The sequence below is a fragment of the Podarcis filfolensis genome (assembly GCF_964270895.1).
Source record: "Podarcis filfolensis genome assembly, chromosome: 2".
NCBI classification, from domain to species: domain Eukaryota; kingdom Metazoa; phylum Chordata; class Lepidosauria; order Squamata; family Lacertidae; genus Podarcis; species Podarcis filfolensis.
The window spans coordinates 46278669-46299327 of NC_139605.1; the positions used below are offsets into that span (position 1 = coordinate 46278669).

General features: G+C 38.8%; 1 protein-coding gene across 13 annotated transcripts in view; it reads left to right on the forward strand.

Annotated features, from left to right (window-relative positions):
* The window catches only part of IQSEC1 (IQ motif and Sec7 domain ArfGEF 1), a 311515-nt gene that overhangs the window by 101590 nt on the left and 189266 nt on the right, over positions 1-20659 (forward strand). For 5 of the 13 annotated variants that reach the window (XM_083602924.1, XM_083602923.1, XM_083602919.1 and 2 more), the window contains exon 3: positions 18625-18711. The exons of 5 other annotated variants lie outside the window; for them this stretch is intronic. In XM_083602924.1, the coding sequence (XP_083459050.1) occupies positions 18625-18711 (87 nt within the window). Of the gene's footprint in view, positions 1-6305; positions 6659-18624; positions 18712-20659 lie in introns of those variants that run through there. 3 more of the 13 variants (XM_083602940.1, XM_083602920.1, XM_083602938.1) reach the window with 2 other exon arrangements.

A 20659-nucleotide genomic window follows, 5' to 3' on the forward strand; every position in this document is an offset into this window, starting at 1 on the left:
CCCACAGTCAACAGTGTAGTCCAGAAAATATTTAAAGGCATATTTCAAAGCCCCTCCAAACTTAAGGGCCCCCACAACTCCAGACTCCCCCTGGCCCATTCCAAATTCAGCCTTCAACAACAACGGCTTATGCTCCTGTAGGGCCTCGGGCCTCTCCATTAGTGTTACTTGAGGTCCAACAGCCGCCTCCTCCATTATCTTCTGCGTTTGCACTTGCTCTATCAAAACAGGTTCCTGGGTTGGCTCCTGGATGGTTTCTGTATAAATATTCACTGTTTGTCCAAAGTTTTTGACTGCAACAGTCATCAAATCCATCTTCTCATGCATCTGCTCCAACAAAGCGCTTGTCTTGCAAAAAGCAAGCACTAAAACTTCTTCCAAACACATTTTTATTCAAGGTCACAGTCTGGTCCCACGATCCTAATCTCCACAGCTGTAAGGTCCCCAGATCGACTCCAGCAACAATTTAACAAGCTCCCTCTAGAGGAGACAATTTCTATTTGTATCCATCTTTTGAAAGCAGGTCCAACAAAAGAAAATTACTTTCATTTTTCGGATTTTTTGTTTCTTTTAAATGCAAAAGGCAACATTGGAATCAATTTGTTTCTCTTCTTAACTATCTGTCAAAAGATGTTCCATTCACAGTCAATGAACTTCACCAAAAATCTCTGTCTCTGACACCCCGTTCCCAGGTTTGAGACGGTGGAAATTATCTTTCTTTACTTTCTCTCCTGCAGGCTTGAACAGTCAAAATTCCCCCTCTTTACTCCTGCTTCCAAGAGGGGTTTAGATGGTTAAAACAGGAGGAATTTTAAACCTTTATGTACAACTTTCCAGGCTTTAGCTTGCACAGTATTTGCTTCAGGCTATTTACAAAAGCGGAAGGCGGACTTCCTGTTTAGAACCTTTCCGCTTGAGTGCCAAATTAAAATGTTTCTTAGCCCAATTTTCCGTTCTACTCACGGGTACTTGTTTAGAGTCCAATTGTCCACAGGAAAAAGTCAGTGCTCTCCGGCAACGGCTGTGCGGCTTCACTCCGTAAAAATAGCGGTCGATTCAGAACACCGCGGCGCTCACCCCACGTCGCTTCGGATCCCCGAAAAAGGGGTTTCCTTGCGTGTGGGGGGGCGCTCCTGGTGTCAGCCAAATCTCACGTTCCCAGGCTTCCTCTGCCTGGGATTTTCAAAGGGTCTCCGCCTTCGCCGCGGCGGCAAGACCCGATTTTCGCGGAGCGGGTTCCTCTGGATCAGAGGAATTCCGCCATTGCCGATGGCGCTAACCCGGAAGTCCCCGAGAGATTTTACAATTCCATGCCTCGAATTAATCAAACTCTGTGTGGAATAATTACCATAAATATATTATTCTTTGAATGTTTTGTTCACTATGGAATCATTCCCCTTATATGTAAAGTTATTGGGAAGGACATGTGAGATATGCAGGGAAGCAATTCCTTTAAAGAGCATGGGGCAAGGAAGCCATTACAAAAGGAAAGTTGTGTGACTTTGGTGTATTTTGTCAGTGGAACAGGGAAGACGGGATTTTTGTCAATTACCACTTCCCCTGTGGCCCCCCGCTATCTGCTCCAGAGGGTTGGGGAACCTTTCAAAACAGTGTGGAAGGTGGCATGGAGGAGGGCTGAAGGAGGACAGACTGGCAAAATTTGCCTCCTTCTCTATTCTTGGAGCCTCAGCTCGATCAACAAACCTCCTGACTCTTCCCTAAAACACCCTGTAGTGATGGGAACCAAAGGATGCACTTAATGTGCTCCCCTCATGCTGGCAGCAGAGCAGCATTGCATATTTGTGAAGCCTCACCTGCCAGAGCTGAATTGGGCTCAAAAATTTCACACAGAAATCATTTAAATATTGTTGGAAATGTGTGAAGATTTGCCACTTTACAGATTGACGGATTGGGAGCTAGGTAGAAATTGTCCTTCAATAATACATTTCTTCATGTCTGTTTTCACAACCAAATTACCCCTCCCCATAGGATCTTGTTAACTGTGAAGTTGAGTATCCTCTGCTGCTTAAAGAACTGTATCTGATGTGCATACTTTGGAAGTCCAAGTAAATAATGTTTACTAGATAACTTGCATCCACATGTCTATTAATATCCTCTAAAATGTTGTGGAGGCAGGACTTACCTTTGCAGAAGCTATGCTGAGCCTTCTTCAGCAAGACTTGTCCTTCTATATGCTTAGTAACGTTATCTTTCATAATACTTTCCACCAATTTACCCAGAGCAGTTATTCAGCTAACTTGCCTGTAATTTCCTGCATCTTTTTTTTTTTTTAATTATTCATTGGCCACTTTCCAGTCTTTTATTGCTTAGATCAATCTCAGGGACATGTTGCAGCTTCTGTTAGAAAACTCCACATTTGAGTTATTTAAGAAGTTTTGTATGGATATAATCTGGACTCAGTTATTTGTCTGTTTTCAACTTGTAAATAAAGTCAAGAACCTTACCACTTGTCACCACTGTTTGCCTTGGTTTCTCAGACTCCCTTTCGGAAAATGTTAGTTCAGGCATTGATATCTACTCTCCATCTTCTGCAGTGAAGACATATACAATCTTCTTATGATCCTTTAGCACACTCTTGCCGCCCCACCCTCTTTCATCCCAACCTTCCTACCGAGTTGAAATACTTTTAAAAAAAGTTGGTCTTGATGTTTTCCGTGATACGCTTCTCAAAGTTCTTTTTTGTTTGTGTTGCTATTGCCTACATGTAGTTATTTTGTACAAGTTTGTCCTCCTCCCCCCCCCCATTTGAACAAGACTTCTATTTTCTGAACAAATCATTTCCCCCCATTAATAGTTTCCTTGATGCTGCTTGTTAATCGCACTCATGACCTTTTGTACTTGGTGGTAACTTTCCTGACCTGTGGTATGCATTCAAGTTAAGCTTCTAATAGTGTAGGTTTGAGTAATCCCCATATGTTCTGGAAAAGTATGACCTTCTTGACTTTCCCTTTCAATTTCTTTTATGCCAGTCAGTTCTCATTTCGGAGAAGTTTCCTCTTTTGAACTCATAGGTGTTGGACTTGCTTGGCAATTGTCCAGTTACATAGATGTTGACTTTGATAGCATTGTAGCCGCTGTTTCCAAATAGTTCAGTGATGTTTAGATCTCTCACTAAGTCCTGGGCACCACTTACTGTTTTATTGAGAGTCACTTCCCCTGGAGTTTATTCCAGTGTTTTAGGGCACAGTCATTTAGTGTAGTAGTCATTTGCTGTGACCAGAGCATTCCTTTATCTGATCTATGTTAAGGGAATTGAATACACCCATTACTATGACACTTTCTTCTTTGGGTGCCCCTCTGATTTCATTATCATCCTGAGTATTTTGGTTTGGGAGTGATGGAATATCCCCCAGTACTAAATTACTTTTGGGGCCTCATATTGCTATACAGTTATTTCTGTTGGAACCCTGGAAGCCAAGACCCAAGTTGGGGCCAAGTACACTTTGGTGAGAAAACCCTAGCAGAGATTTAACATCACAAAATATACAAGAAAGAAAAGAATGTAGGCTGTAAAACAGTAAAAATGTGCCCTTCCAGTAAATCCCAGAATGTCACTTTTTAAAAGCTATTTCCAAGCTATCCCACTTCCCTAACATTGAGGTGGACCACACATTTGGTAGGTCATAAAATACTTTACTTACAAAACTCTTCAAAGGTCAGATTCAGGTGCTTTCCCATAAAGCAGTCAGAAAAGATGCACAGGCAGTTGAAATGTTGCTTAGTTACAAAAGGTAAAAGTTTCTAAACTACTAGTAGAGAAAGCTACTAGTTTCAGACTCCGTTCTGGTCTGAAACAAAAGAGGCTGGTTAAAGCCATGTGGTTGAGCTCCTTACATGCTGAAATCCACTTGGAGAGTGAGAGATAAGGCTTGGTGACCCACTTCGTCTCAAGGTGAGGATATAGACCAAACCTGGCATGAGAGCTTATGATAACTCCTTCATGCACTAATTAGATTCAAACATACTAGAGTTATATTCGCCTTTATCCTACAATTTTGTAGTCCAGTGACCTAGAGTGTTTGAAGAATAACATGGGTGATGGGCATTGGTAAAAGTAAAGCTGAACATTGTTTTTAGTAGATTTGAATGATTTCTGATACAGTGGTACCTCGGGTTACAGATGCTTCAGGTTACAGACTCCGCTAACCCAGAAATAATACCTCAGGTTAAGAACTTTGCTTCAGGATGAGAACAGAAATCATGTTCCGGCAGTGTGGCGGCAGTGGGAGGCCCCATTAGCTAAAGTGGTGCTTCAGGTTAAGAACAGTTTCAGGTTAAGAACGGACCTCCAGAACGAAATAAGTTCTTAACTCGAGGTACCACTGTAATCTAGTGAAAGGATTGCTACAATGAGGGACTTTTCTATCCCTATGGTGGGGGAGGATTAAGCATACAAAAACGCAAATGAACAGTGCACACTTAAGCTGCATAAGGAGATAGGACATAAATGCTTAGAAAACAGCACATCCTTGCAGACAAGAGGCTTCAGTTTAATTTTACATCGTTGCCATGATTATTCTTTTCAAAATATTTTAACAGGAATTTTTTTTTAAACTGTGCTAAATTGCTGCTGCCATTCTCTTTCCCTCTCCCTCCTTCTTTCTCATATATAACAATCAATTAATAATAGAAAGGCTTTTCTGCAACTCTGATTAATTTTTAAATGCATGGCCATCTTAAGTGAAATTAGGCACTATTATTTAAATGAACTGTCATTTTTGTAACAAATCTACTTAGATAACTAGTGACAATGTTACTTTATAAAAGATTTCCCATACGATCCATTTATTTGGAAGATACTCAGTTTAGTTACCTTTTACTTTGCTCCAGAGAAGGCTTAGTTGCAAAACAGTTTGTTGAAATGTTGGGACAGATGCCCATAATCCATTGCTTCCTTGTATGTGTGTGCCAAATGATAACCTTAATTCAAAGTGAAGGAAAATTGAGATATAAGATACGAAGATCCACCTAATGTTGAAACGTTGGGCAGTTGCAGATGTGCATGCCAAATGTTACAAACACAGCTATAAAATATGTTTCCCTTATTACTTTATCTTCTTTAAATTGTTAAGCATGTCACCATTCACAAAACCCCATGTACCTCTGCTACTTAAGAATCTTATTAGACCTTGTGGTGATGATCAACATTGGTTTGACAACTTTCTCTATTAGGTAGCTGAAACATTTCCAGGCTGTATGATAGCTTTTTGTTCATACCTTAGGCTTATCCATGAATATGCATTGTCCTTGTAATATATTTTACTTACTAATGGGAGCAGATGGGCATCATAATGACTCATCTGCCAAAAGAGACAGATTGGCTATCTTAATTATGTTGAAAGAATGCTGAATCACTAAAATTTAGGTGAGTTTCCCTTGTTCACTATGGCAGTCAGTAAGATTGTTATGAGTGAATTGATTCCTTGGGTCCCTGACTAGATTCTATCACCTTAGAGAAAATGTTCCTCAGGGGTCTTTATTCAAAGAAAGCATAGCATGAGGCTTCTTTCTATTCTAGCGGAGCTTTTAGTGAAATGGTTCAGTAGTAAGAGTGCCACTCCCCATTCCATTTTTATTTTGTATAGACATTTTGGTAAATGGGCCTTGGAAGGGAGAAACATCATGAAAAGGCAACAGTTGAAGAAACTGGGAAAGGAGAGGGTTGTTTTTTAATAAAATAAAACATTTTGTAATGCAAGTTTTCTTTATATGATTAGATTTCAGATAATTTAAAAGATGTGTGGAAATTAGGTGCAATATTCTTATATTTAAGGTGTTTTATGTGTACACTGATTGTCAAGACATGGTGTGCATATTTTTAATCAAAGAGGCATGTGTATAGCTTCCTCAAATACCTATACTGGAAGCAGCAGACGAACTATGATGCTCAAAGAGTAAGACTTCTAGTGCAGACTGAAGGAAGGACTATCATGTAAAACAAAAATGCCCCTTTACATCTAAATATTGCTATAAAGCAGTTGTCCTGAAACAAATTACCAAAATATATTCTCATTCACCTGTTTTTCTTCCATCTTCTGCTTTGTCAGTTAGCAGCATCGTGTATCACTATATATTGACTCTGCAGTAAAGAAGGGTGTAGAATTTGCCTCCACAGATGCTGCTGTTACCATGGAGATAAAAGGACCAATGGCCTTTTTCTAGTTTGGACTGTACTACACTGTTCATAAAAAGATGGTGAATTCTAAAACTGCATCATCTGATTTTTTAAAAAATATGAAACAGTAAGATAGGAGAATGCAATTGTGGTTCTATTTTAAATACAATAATCTCATTATAAATTGAAGATTTCTCATGAGACAGAGAGCGTAAATGTGAGTCCTGTACTCGTGGCTTGCACACTGCCAATCCTCCTCCTCCTCCTCCTCCTCAGAAAAACCTTTTCCTTTTGCAAAATATAGCCCCTTAGAGCCCTTAGGTTCATCTGATGCAGCATTTGATGCTGGTTACATCACAGGTTCCCTTATCTGTGGTATTCCTCTTTGAGAGTGAATGAGTCTGTGAAAGCTGTGAATGTGAATTTTGATTCCTGGAGGAGAGACGTGTTCTACCTTAGAAGAAGAAAAGAAACAAAGAGTCTTCTCAAAAAATCAAGGATGGCTTGCAGAAGGTGTAATTTGTAAGTATTCTCCTCTTTGTTATCCATTAGCATCCATATTATTGAAGATGGGAATAAGAATAGCAATTCATTCATAGTACAGCAGCTTTCTCTTCACGAACCATTTTATGGGTGTTACCTTCCAGCACCACATTGATGTGCATGTTGAAATTCTGTAGCTGAATGGCTTCAGGGCTGCAAATGTTGAAATAATTCAGCATCGTAGGAAATAAAGAGAGACCTGTTAGTGATTTGGTCAAACCTGGCTATTTTAAACATGGGATTTTTCAGCAAAGGAGTGATTGAAAGAGATTGTGTTTAGGAGTATTTCTCAATGATAAATACCTTCCATTTTGTATAAATGCTTTTGTTCATTGCTTATTTAGAAAATGGTTTTAGATATATATGTCCTTGATGCTGCTTGTGACACAGCAATATATAATTTCATTCTGCTTGGCACAGTATTAATGTACTAGATAAGCCATTGTTCATAATATTAACACTGCAGGGATTTAGTTTTCAGAGCAATGTGTGTGCTTTTGGGGTTTTTCTTGATGATGTGATATTATAGTTTCCACAATCCTGGTGGGAAATTGCAGTCATACGGAGACTGTATGAGGTGAATATATTGGAAGAACACCATAGACTTTGATTCATGAACCTGCAGTCATAAAGTCAATTATACTAGTGTGCCTATCACTTTAAGCAGATTTAGACAAAAAATAGATGAACGCCTGATAGTATATTTCACTGTATTATGCTAATTCCACCATTTTGTCTGAAGCACAGAATTCAAAAGGTTCAATATTTCAAATATGTCTTGATTTTATTGCAATAGTATTGTGCATTGTTAACGTCAATAGAAGTACCAGAATGTGGTTAGTGTTCAAATCTATTACTGTTATGCGTAAGTTTGCATTTTTTGACCCGCCAGTTCCCAGTAAGCTTATCCCCACAAATAGACTTCCTGAAAACCAGCCACGTACGAGAGAGGTGCTATGCAGCACAGACCTTGCCATAATTCACCTTAATTGAAGTCTGATTTGTACAACTCAGCTGAAGTTAAATTTAAACCCAGTATTCCATTTTAAGAAGCAAAACTTCTATATTCACAGGTAACTATTGCTTGGATGAAAGGTTTCAGTGGGAGTAAACTGACTTTAATCCAAAAGGTTGACTTTGCTTGCTTTTGGATCGAGATTTCAAACCACAGCCCATTGCCATTAACTTTAATAAAGTAGTTCTGGAGGAATTATTGTGGGAGGAAACCCTTGGAACAACTTATTCCAGAGTATTGGTTATTGAGATGAGTACATTTGAGGATTGCAGCTTTGGGGTGAAAGTAAGAAGTATCTCTTTGACTATCTGGATGATTGCTGATATTTTATGCCAGTTTTCCGTGCTTGGATTCAGACAGTAACTTAATCTACATTCTGTACTCTAAATGGTGAACAACCCAATGTCTTAGTGCTATTTTGTCCGATGGAAAAAAATCTACTATACTAGACTTCACTTGTATTAGTTAGCAGAGGTTCTGATTTTTGGGTTAGGGTTAGCAAACATTAAATCGACTTTGTATAATCCGTGCAGGAAAACATAATATGTTGTCCAGTATAGAACTATAATGATAATATATTACGTTCATATAACAACATTAATTGTTTTCTCGAGCAATATGTGATCACGAATGCCACCGTTATACAGACCTGTAAGGTGGCGAGGATGATCCATGACTTCTGCTCACTGTTTAGTTCCTTAGCACATTACTTGTCTGTCCTGATGAGGAAGGGTTTCCTTGTGGATGTAATTATTTGAGTTATTTAGAGATTACTTCCTTACAATGCCAGTGCTTTATTTTAAAAATCAAATAGCAATGTCTCCTTTCCATGTGTAACATAGCCAGGACCATGTGAGAACATGTGTTGTAGAATGTAAGGCTTTTGTCTCCTTTCATTTCAAGTTTTATATTGTAGTTTAATTGAAAAAAAAAGTATTTGTTTTCTTTAAGGGTATATATAAAGGTAAAGTCATATCTGGCAAGAAGTATAGATCAAACGAAGGCTGCACAGATTGTATCTTGATGTTTCAAATAATGCCTTTAAATATTTTCATGGTGTCTGGATATTTAAGAGCTTTTCTCTAAAACACACACAGACACACTGACACCATGAACAGATACTTTGAGCTGTTAAGAGTGTTCAAAATCTTGTCTTCAGCCCTTTACCAGAAACATAGATGGGTTCTATTATTTTAGCAGAAGAGATTTTCCATGGATGAAACACATATTGGGTAACAAACTTTGCTTTACCATAAATGATTTCCTTTCACCATCTCAATATTTTTATTTTTCTATTTAGCTACTGCCATGTTGTTTCCACATAGTATTGTTTTTAAAATGAGCTTTCCAATGTATCTGTCTTAAGTATTTGATGGGTGATATCTGATATCTGATGTTAGTCATACTCAAACTCATTGAAATCTATGGACCTGAAGTCCATTTGTTTCAATCAGTCTACTCTGAGTCCGACTTAGTTAGATATCACCCAATTGAATTGCTGTATAGTAAAAAAAATCATGAGAAAATTATCAATTATCAGGAATGTATTGTGTGCTGTTCTTTTAAAATTTCTCTGCTACTTCAGCTTCTTCTGTTAATAATTTATTAATAATTCACCATTAGGAATGTTAACTAAGTTGATTATATTCTACAACATGCATATTACGCTGGCGTCTCTTGCTGAGTACTGATGAAAATAAATTGGTTACTTAGGGGTAACAGACAGGAACAGTATGTTTTATGTAGCTAACATTGCATTGTTAAAATAGCTATGAAGTGTTGTAGATGTTTAGAAACAGCATTAGAAGAGAAATATAATAGGTAAGGTGATATCTGTTGTTGAACCAATTTGTGATTGACTGATTTTCTGATATAAACACACCACCTTATTTTGTTTGAAACCAAGGAATGCATATCATTTTGGAATTTTTACTTGTCTGTTGGTGAAGGTTTGGAAAGAGTTATGACCTATTTAAAACTCATAGCTAAAAATAACCTCTGAAAATATGACTCATAAAGATATGAGACCAAAGCGGAAATCTCTAGAAAGGCTAGTTGTTTTATGCCTGTTGGTGACCGCATAAACAAACAAATCTCCTTTTTGATAGCATGTTTTATTTGGGTGGAGTATATTCTTTTAAAAATGGGCTTATCTCCATTCTGAAAAAGGCAATACAGCACCTCACATTTGGAAAACCCTAGATTCTTTTAAGATTCATGATGGAATTTAGAAGTTGCATTAAGAAGCTCTGGAAGCTCTGCTTTGTAGGCTAGCAATAAATATCTGCAAAGAACTTCATATCCTTCAGCAAAGAAATGGATTAGCTTGGGCTTTTTTCTTTACCATGCTAATAAGCAAGTCTGTGACAGAATCTAATACGAGTCTTCTCATAAGGGAAGCCAAGTGAGTTTTGCCAGTTAGCCACATTTTATTTTCTTTCATGTCTGGTGGGTATCTTTTGCTTTTACTTAAGCACTTCATGCTATAGCCGTGAGTCATAATGTATGCCAGTTCTATTGAATAAGAATTGTCAAGGTGTTGTATCACAGGATTCTAATATCCATTATGGTTGTATAGAATTGGGGTGTGATTTCCAAATGAGTCATCAATTTAAAATGAACAGTTCATCTGATTAGTTTATGTGGACACATGATTTCATATACCTTTACTACTACTACTACTACTACTACTACTACTACTACTATTATATTACACTTACATTGTGCCTTTCTTGCAAGGAGCTCCAGGTAGCATACCATGGTTTTCTCTCCCCCCCCCCTTTTATCCTCACAACCCTTTGAAGGAGGGCTAGGCTTAGAGAAAGTGACTGGCCCAAGGTCACCCATCGAGCTCATTGGCTGAGTGGGGATTTTAACCAAGAATTCAACAGTCTGACCACTATGCCACACAGGACATATAGGTTTATAGCAAAAGCTTAGGGCGTACTTCAGTTTCTTATCTATGGGCAAATGCAGCAAAGTCACACCATAGTCCCAACATCAACACAGCCCATGAAGGACAATCCCTCCCAGAGGTTTTTTCGTTCTTTTCACACAGAGCTGTGTACAGGCAATGCACATTGGCTGTACCCTCCAATGTCCCTATGTTGTTTTGAAACAGAATTTACGTGCATAGGCTCTGCATACACAAAGCCATATTAACAGACAGAGATTGCAGTGGGGCCAGCAAGCATAATCCTACTCTCCCTTCCATGCACTGATAGCATGTCTAATTGTTGAGAGAGAAGAAAGCTTGTGTCTAGATCAAATCTATATGATTCCCTGAGTTTCAGACTGGGAAGGAATGCGTAGAATGAGTTGCAGTGGCTACCCAAATCCAGAATTCAGTGTCTTGTTTATAAGAGTCAGTGAGCCACTGCACAAAGAATCTATTCAATCCTGCTGACTGCTAAATCCAGAATTCTCAGTTGATACTGAAATGTGCTCTCTCAATATAGTTTCCACATATGCACACTTCCTGTATCTGCTCACCAGAGTGAGCCAGATCCTCCATTTTCAGAAGTAATATTCCTTTGAAGATCAGATGCTAGTGACAGTAGAGAGACATCGTCTCCCTGCTCTGCTTGAAAGCTTCCAAAGACATATGGCAGGCTGCTATCAGAATGCTGTACTAGATATTTTGATTTGATCCCAGAAGATGAATTTTTTTTTTAAAATTTTGTCTTCTATGCATTCCAAGCACTAGCAGTCTACATGCAAATACATAGGCAGCTTGATGCTGATGGGAGGGGAGGGTGCCCATACCCCATCATGTTAAATTGGGCATGGCATTGGTGTGGCACCTGGGAAGTCTGAGTACAATTTATTTTGAAGCTTCCTCACTGGTGCAGATGAGTGCGAGTGTTCCTTGTACTGTATCTCTGAATTCTCATGCTGGGACTGGATCATGCTAATTGTTTCAAAATTCTCAATTGAAATGTAGATCACCAAATATCTAGACATAGTAATAATAATTACTATGATTGTGATGTGTGTTCTTTTGGGGGGGGTGGTTGGCTGCATTTAGAGGCAATCTTCTTTTCAACCATGATCTTCATTAAGTTGATCTATGAAATGAACTTTCAGTAGCACTGCTCCTTGGGCTGATAATCTCAACTTTTAACATTGTGCATATGAAAATAAAATGAGGAGTTTTCTACAACCACATAGCCGTCTGTTGGTGAGGACCATGCTAACATCAATGCAAATGTAACTAGTTTCAGACCATATGTTTTCAGTTCTAAGTGTACATGTATTTTAACGAGGATTTTTATGATTCAAACTGTATGGGCTGGTTACCATGGTTAAGAGATTGGAAAGAGGATGAAGGTTCAGCTCTTCCTTTCGGATTTTGCCAGCGTTCCTTGAGAATGCCTAAGGTTGGTACAGATATAAGCCTTTAATCATACTTAATGGTCAGCGGAGCCAAAATCCCCAGTAGCTTTCACCATGGTCAAGGTCTGTGCCTAGTTAAGACTTGATCATAGTTATGGCTATTAAAAGCATGGACCGCTTTAAATTCGTTAACTATGATGAAAAAGCCAGGACTTGATCTTGCTACATAAGCTCTCTCAAAATGGTACTGTTGCAGCCTGAAGTCTCACACTGGGGGTGGGGGAGCAATCTCTAGGTCATAGTTCTATCAGAAAAGAAAAATAAGCCAATGTTTTGAAGTTGGGAGTTCCAGTGAATAACCTGTGCAAATAGGATGCAGGATACATGGTGTGTCCCACTGATTCCAGGGAAATTTATATGAGCAAATAGGGGCAGGAATGCATTCTAAAACTTTTAATTTATAGTAAGTGTAAGGAAGCTGCCTTATACCAAACCAAACCATTAGTCCATCTATATCAGTGCTGTCTACATTGGCTGGCTACGGCTCTCCAGGGTTTCAGGCAAAGAGTCTTTCCCAGTAGCCTGCATGCAAGCTGATTCTCTACCACTGAACTGCATCCCTTCCCTAGAATATTTATCATCTTTCCCCCCCTCTTTCCTGTTGATGATGTTTTAATAACATAGATGATACCACTCATTTTTATCAGGTTGTTGGAATTTCCACTCCAATGCAGATTTGCAGTTTGCTTCTTTAATAGTCGTTTAAAAAATGTCATTCTAGAATTCCACTAAGAGCTTCACAAACCAAGAAAGTCATATGTTGTTTTTAAGTGCGCGATTAAAATGTTTCAGTCGAAGGCAAATACACTGTGGAAAATCACCAAAAGCAGCTAAATGTATATAGAGAATAAATTTATATTTAATTTGTTCTGCTTCTTCTGCCTTTGTTTTAGCATTAGAGTGGTTTGATCTTATTATGGGTTTCATCTTGGATGATCCAAACAATTTTAATGCTCTACGGTATGTCACACATGGGAAATGTTATCTGATTTAGTTAGTAAATTTTAATATGCACTTGATTTGGCATGTAGTATTGTAGAAATGCTGGCAGATAACAAATGGGTGCCATCAGCTTAATGTTGTTAAATAAGGGCCATTATAACTAGTGCTTGGGCAAACTTTCACAGTGGGTTTTTTCTAGTCCTTTGAGGGGATGGGGTGGGGGTAAAGCGAACATGGTTCCGAAAAGGTCAGGTAGTGGGAGATAAAATTTATAGAACAAAATTGATAGCACAAAAGCAGGTGACATTACATGCTTACATGGTCATACCAGGAAATCCATTTGCAGGTGTGGGAATATCTCCCTAAACCTTTCAGGGGAAAGAGAGACAGGCTGGACCACTTGGTAAATGTTACCCCAACATGTAGCCTGTGATTTAAAAAAAATAGTGCAGTTTTTTTCACTAAGCAGGTAGGAAAGGAGCACCAGTTTCACAGGAAGCAAAGATTTTTCTGTCTTGGGTTCAGTAATTACAGCTGAAGGTTGTTGCTGGTTGTTTTCTTTAAACTACACACAGAGGCATTTTAGTGTAATTGTAAAAGTACAATTCACCCTAAACTTAAGCTGCATTTTTCAAAAAGTTGCGCAGTCTTTCAGTCTCAATTTTTCACCTATTGAGCAGCCATAATCTCCCATTCTCACAGCAATTCAAACTGTAGTGTTTGTTTACAGGAACTGCTTGGTTTTCATACACGTTTCCATACCCTTTAACATTTCATAGATGAAAATAGTACAGTGGTGCCTCGCAAGACGAAATTAATCCGTTCTGCGAGTCTCTTCGTCTTGCGGTTTTTTCGTCTTGCGAAGCACGGCTATTAACAGCTTAGCGGCTTACCAGCTATTAACGGCTTAGCGGCTTTAAGAAAAAGGAAACAAACTCGCAAGAACTTGCAAGACGTTTCGTCTTGCGAAGAAAGCCCATAGGGAAATTCGTCTTGCGGAACGACTCAAAAAACGGAAAACTCTTTCGTCTTGCGCGTTTTTCGTCTTGCGAGGCATTCGTCTTGCGAGGTACCACTGTAACACTTCTGTCCATGAGGTGATGGGCAGACTCCAGCAGCCAACAAGCAGAAAGTGGGAATTATAAGTACATGTAAGCAGATAGCTACGGATGACAAATGTGATGAGGCGAACCACAAATTGCAAGGCAAATAAAATGATTGTAATACACATATGTGTACTATATAACTGTTTTGCAACTGAGCCATAGCCAGAAGTGACTAGTGATTCAAGATCTGTGAATCCATGACAGATGATAATCAATAACACCTTTCTCATTACCAATGAGCAATTATAGCATCAATCTTTTCCAGAGCTTTCCAAGTGATGGCCTGTATGTACATTGAAGCATTACCACCTCTCTCTTCAGAAGTTAAAAATTGGCATTCCCTTTAGATAACATGTGTCTGCTGTCCTTCTCCCAAACAATCCACACCTAGTTTTCTCTTTTCACTTTCTTTTCAGCATCTTCCTGTAAATCAATCAATCAATCAATCAGTCAATCATCTTTCTTGTGATAACCAAGATTCCCCCATGTAACTATTAATGGGTTGTCCTTCCATTGGCCAACTGCAGTCTCCTCTTTCTCTACACCCTTAGAATTGGGGACCAGGCTATATTGAATTCCGGAATAGCATGGCAACTTACACATTGCCAAAAGAGGGAGTGAATGCACCACCAGAAAAGAGAGCACAAATACACTTTAAATGTGCATGTGTTAGTTTATATGTGTAGATTTTTTTTTTTTAATAATAAATTTATATCTCACCAGGAGAATACTGTACCTTCTCGGTTTGCTGTCCAGGTGTTAACTGTTGCAGGACAATTTCACAGGCCCTTTTCTCCCTTCATAGAATCATAGAATTGTAATGTTGGAAAGACCCTGAGACTCAATCCCCAGCAATGCAGGAACCGGCTTATAGTTGTACTGCACAGCCATTTAAATAGATGGCACTTTCAAAGAGACGGTTATCCTATGTAAAGTAGGTCTCATGACACACCCTACTCCAGAAACCCAATTTACAAAAATATAGATTACCACAACCACCCCTGTTTTTAAAGCAACAAGTACAGTGGCATTCATTCATGTTTCATTTTTACTTACGTGATTTGCCAGTAAATCATGGGAGTGGTTGCCCGGCTGATCCTTTCCGTTCCCAAATGGCTTCTGACTGCGCATCATATTCCCATCCTTGGAAATCGGAGATGCACTTCCAACAGCCTTTCCTTTTATGTTAACAGCCACCCAATCAGTCACTCTCATTCTCTGTTCTCTACCTCTTCCTTGTTCTTCACCTGACCCTCCCACCCACCAAAGCTCTCAAAGAGGTGCACAATAAGATAAAATGAGGGGAAATGCAATAAATAATTACTCTAAAATGAATTTTGCTACAATTACTGCATGCAACCAGTAGTAATCACTAGATCACACTGCAGGGGAAAGCCTTCTTACACAAAAATGTATTTAGTAGCGAAAGTATCTGAACTTAAAAATAATACAATTTATGTCAGTTTCTTTGCTTACTTGAGAAAGAGAGGGAGGTGAGAGACAAAGGAACTGAATGTGGTTTCCTCTTTGGAACATGGCTCTGAGTTCCGAACTGCACATTAAACTGGAGGTTGGTGTGTGGAGCTGATAGATTCCCTCTCCTGTTTACACAAAGAAAACTATCTTCCATCGCTTGCTGCTGTCTCAATTCAGATTGCCCCACCCCCAATTTAAGCCTGCATTTTTTATTTCTATGCCGATTAGCCAGATGGTGCATTTGTATTGGGACAGAGATGCAGCCAGAAAGGATTTGACAACTGATGAACATGGTTGCAGAAGATGCTATTCATTTGCTAATGTTTTATTAAACAAATACTAGCTTTCAGAATTTTGTCTGTTAGACAAGAGGAATACATCGTTTGTTTACAGTAGGAAATACAGTCTACAGATAGAAACTGGTCCACAAATTATACTTTGAATTTATAGTGACTGGGAAATAACAAGGGACCATTGTGCGAAGTGATTGTATGGGGAAATATGGCTTTAGATTTTTTTAATTGCAGACTTATTTCTAATATGAAATTCTGCTTATAATAAAAAGGTACTAATGATGACATGGTGGCACTGGTAAGTCATGTTATAAGCATACAGTTCTTCGGGTGATAGCCAAAGCCCCAGATCCCAAAATACTGTATTCAGCTTTTTGAGCAAGGACTGATTTATTACTGTTTATGGTACTTAGAAATTAGAGGCATTTAATGGCTGTTCAAGAAACTAGGGAATTAAAGGATGCTTGAAAGAAATTAAGACTAAAATGGAAAACAAAACAAAACTTTGCAGCATATCTTCAGTAGGAAGACTTTTAAAAATTTAAATTATTTGCAAAACAGCCCATCGAACTCTTTTGGGTTTTATTGCTGCCCAAAAGATGTTTCAAGATTTTCAAACACCTCCCACTGTTTTTGGTTAAGTATAACAATCAGTCTTCTTAGCTTTGAACATTTTGGATAAACAATATGATTCATGTTTAATCAGATATATTTCTCCTTGCTATCATAGATAATATTTCTTATTTAACAAAATCTGTATACCGTTTAACTATAAATAAAAGCTCTTAGCAGTTTACAAAGAATATAAAATACATGGTAACATTGTCAATAAAAATAAATGTTAAGACAAGTTTATAAAAAGCAAAATGAGCAAAATAAAAACTTTACATGTGGATCATGTCGGGATCAAAAATGAGATAATACAACATTCCTAAACCATCTCAGTAAAACATTTCAACTGTAATGCCAAACCATGGTTTGGCCATGCTTGGGCTAAGTTGCTGCCCTGTCCCTCTTTCCCTTGTGCATTGTTCCAGTTTCCTTCTAGGCTTCTTGATTTCAACAAACTATTTGGCCTGCCATTATATCTGAATCAGCCAACTACTGCTTCTCCCCCAAATCACAGTTAGAAACCATAGTTTTAAGTGGATTTTCATTTTTCGTTGGAGGGACAAACACAAACCATAGTTTGCCAATTCATCCGCAGTGGCAAACTGTACGCCTTTTTCCAAACCTGCAAGTCAGATAGGGAAGCAGAATGCATAAGGGGATGTGGATAGGGCAGAGCCGAAGCCCACAAGTGGGCAAACTATGGTTTGGTATTACATTTGAACTCACTGTAGTAGGAAAAACCTGACTGTAAGTCATCACACATTACAACCCAAGAGGAAAGTGTGACCATCTGTTTTCAACTTTATAGTAGAATATAGTAAGTAGACTATTCTCACTTGCTAATGATGCTTCTGATCTAAGTCTTAGCAGCAAGAGTCAGAGCAACCTGACCTTCATTTTTAAAAGATTAGTGCTTGACTCCCTCCTCTTTCTGGAGACAGACAGCATGACATATTTCTGCTTAACTCGTCTTTTTGATCTTTTAAGAGGATGACCTCATAGGACTCTGACTTTAATCACCTGAAACTAAAAATACACTGTGCTTATTGAAGCTCCCGGGAAACTGCCATGAGCAAAAGAAGTGAAGAGAGCCAAGTGGAGTACTTTTAATACACATTATTATAATCTTTTCATGAATAGTCTCAAGTTTTATTTTGCAGAATGGATTGCAGCTAGTGAATACCAGTTATATCAGATCATTGGTATTGGTTTTCATCTTCACCATCTTATACAGATTGCTTTATTCAGGAAATTTGATTTTGCGGTTTCATCACACAATATTTTCTGTACTAAACCAAACTTGAAATGTTCATAACACATGTCAGCCATGAAGCATACTACTACTATGTATCTCACATATTGTTTTATTTGTTGTATCGTTTTGTGTCATCTTATGCATTGGCATTATTTTTCCAATATTTTGTTTGACTGGTTTAATTGCAGGTGCATACTGAGAAATAATTCTTAAGATGTAAAATTTATATATTTTTTCATGCTAAAAAGGGCTTACTGAACATACATTGGTGCTTGGTTCCATGGAATCAAAAGGAAAATAGGATTTTGCATCATTACATAAATAGTTCATTATCTTAAGAAATTACACCACAAGCTTATTAAAATATTATATTTATTTGAGTATCAGATTATTTTCCTAGTGCCTGAAAGCATAACAGAATTTGGAGTAGTTTAAAATAACAGCTAGACTGGTGCAGAGTGATCCGCATATCTTGCTTCATATTTCTGCAGAAATCCTAACCAACCCTTAACTTATATCTTTGCTATTACTGTACAGAATATAGCAAAGACATCCATTTAAAAAACTTGTTATACATGGGGTCCTTCCCACCCCAACAACATTTTAACTCTTCATTGCAATCACCCATCATACTCATTTCTGATGTATGCATACATTTGTATGGGGATTATTCCCCTTTATTTTCCAGTAATTGGAGTTTGAGAGTTTTAATATATTTATTTTATTTTTTTAGAAAGTGGAAAAAAAACTCATTGAAACATTTCAGATATAACCATTAGCACCTACCTTTCCATTAGAAAGCCCCTTAATAGACACTCAGTGTGTTGACTTTGTTTTTCCTTGTGTCGTAGGTCTATAAATACTCTGCACCAGTTTTGCTGTCCAGCTCCATTGTACCATACCCAGCTCACTGTCCCTGCCACACACTCAGAGTACAGGTAAGAGTAGTTATGGTCCACCCACTTTTTCCTTTCATAGACAGGCCTGACCATTTATTATATTTATTTTTGGTACCTCTATATGATAATATTATTTTTTTTACTTTAAAAATCACATTTTAAAACATTTAAGCACACACTCTTTTATAGTACAGGTCTATGTAGAATTTCCACAGAAAATCAGTATAGCGTTTCCAGTTCCCCCCAGTTTATATGTTCACTAAATAAACAAATGCCATGACATTTAAACAATTAGCGTCCGCATACATCAATGAGGGCGCTTTCAAGCAAACACATAGAAAGCCCTCAAGACCTTGAGACCATGCTCTGCTGCTCCCTTCCACTCCTCCTTTGCCTGCCTAAGATAAATAAACCTCAGGCAAAACAGTGCCCATAAGCAGGTCTGTGTTTGCTGTGATTTTGCTCATGAGCATGCAAGGAGGGTGCGCCACCTATTTGAGAAGCTCTTTCCAGTGCTCATGCTCAACTCATAGCATACACATCTATGAAGTCCTGAGGTCTTACTTCCTGAGACAAAGGGCCGATTCCAAAATATTATCGGTAATCACTTTTTTCCAGGAAAGAAGATTCAAAGCGACTTGCGAAAGAAGTGTGAGTCAAAGCTCACTCATTAACACCGTTCTGTGAACTATAGTCTCTAAAGCAGGAATATAGTTTCACTTGGGATCACATTCTTGGGGGGGGGGGAGATGCTCCCCTGCACAGACCACCTCTCTTCCTCAGCCCACCCCATTTAGCCTCAATCAGCTTTGATGCAACTGTGGAATCTCCCTTACCTTGTCTTTGGCCTAGTGCTGCTCTCATTGCAGCAATAGGAGAAGAGGTGCTACCAGGCATGTTAGAACATAAGAAGTTGCCTTATACAGAGCCAGACCATCCATTTAGTCCAGTTCTATCTACACTAACTGGCAGTGGCTCTCCGGGATTTCATGCAGTATTTCACACAGGAAGCAACGGATTGAACCTGGAAAGCAGATGCTCTCTCAGTGAGCTATGGCACTTCCCCATAGAGTTTGGATGCCAAACTATAGATTGTGGCTCCTACAGTGTTCTAGCCATAGTGTTCTGTTGTTGGATCTCAGATAACACATGTACAAGACCTGTGTGCCTTGTGGCAACAATGGTACTTGATCAGAGACAAGGTATGAGAAATGCTGGAGGCCATGGACTGAGGCAACAGGCCTCATGCAGTCCACAGGCTGCAGGTTGTTCTGTCCCAAAGGCAGGAGCAACAAGTTCTCCTTTGCAAAGCAAGTCCTAATGGCTGGGCTGCAAGCGGTTTCCCATAACAGTGCTTTGCAATGCAGAGCTGTATGAGCCCTAGCTATTAGGGCTTGCTTTGTCAATTGATACACAGAATGGAATCCAGAGGAAAGTGGGTAACTACATTGTGCCAAATGATCACACTAGCATGCACTCAACTGGCATTCTGGTGGGAAGAACATGGCAGCATAAAGAGCTCTGCATTTCCCTGTTCACCCAAACCAATGGCTTCAAGTTACAAGCAAGGAGATTCCGACTAAACATCCGGAAGAACTTTCTGACGGTAAGAGCTGTTTGACAGTGGAACGGACTCACACGGAAGGTGGTGGCCTCTCCTTCAGTGGAGGTTTTTAAGCAGAGGTAGGATGGCCATCTGTCATGGATGCTTTAGCTGAGATTCCTGCAGAGCAGGTTGTTGGACTAGATGGTCCTCAGGGTTTCTTCCAACTCTTCGAGCCTAAGATTCTTTGACAATGCAAATAAATGGGGCGGGGATAGGGGGAGGAAAGACCCTTTGCTGCTACAGCATGTTGGTTCTTTTTAAATTAAAAAAGAGCAGGAGAAAAGGTGTTTTCTTTACCCTTTTCTGAAACAATTCATGCTTTGCTCTGCACCATGAAACCCACCAAAATGCCTCCCACAGTTTGAACCTGCAAAGTAGGGT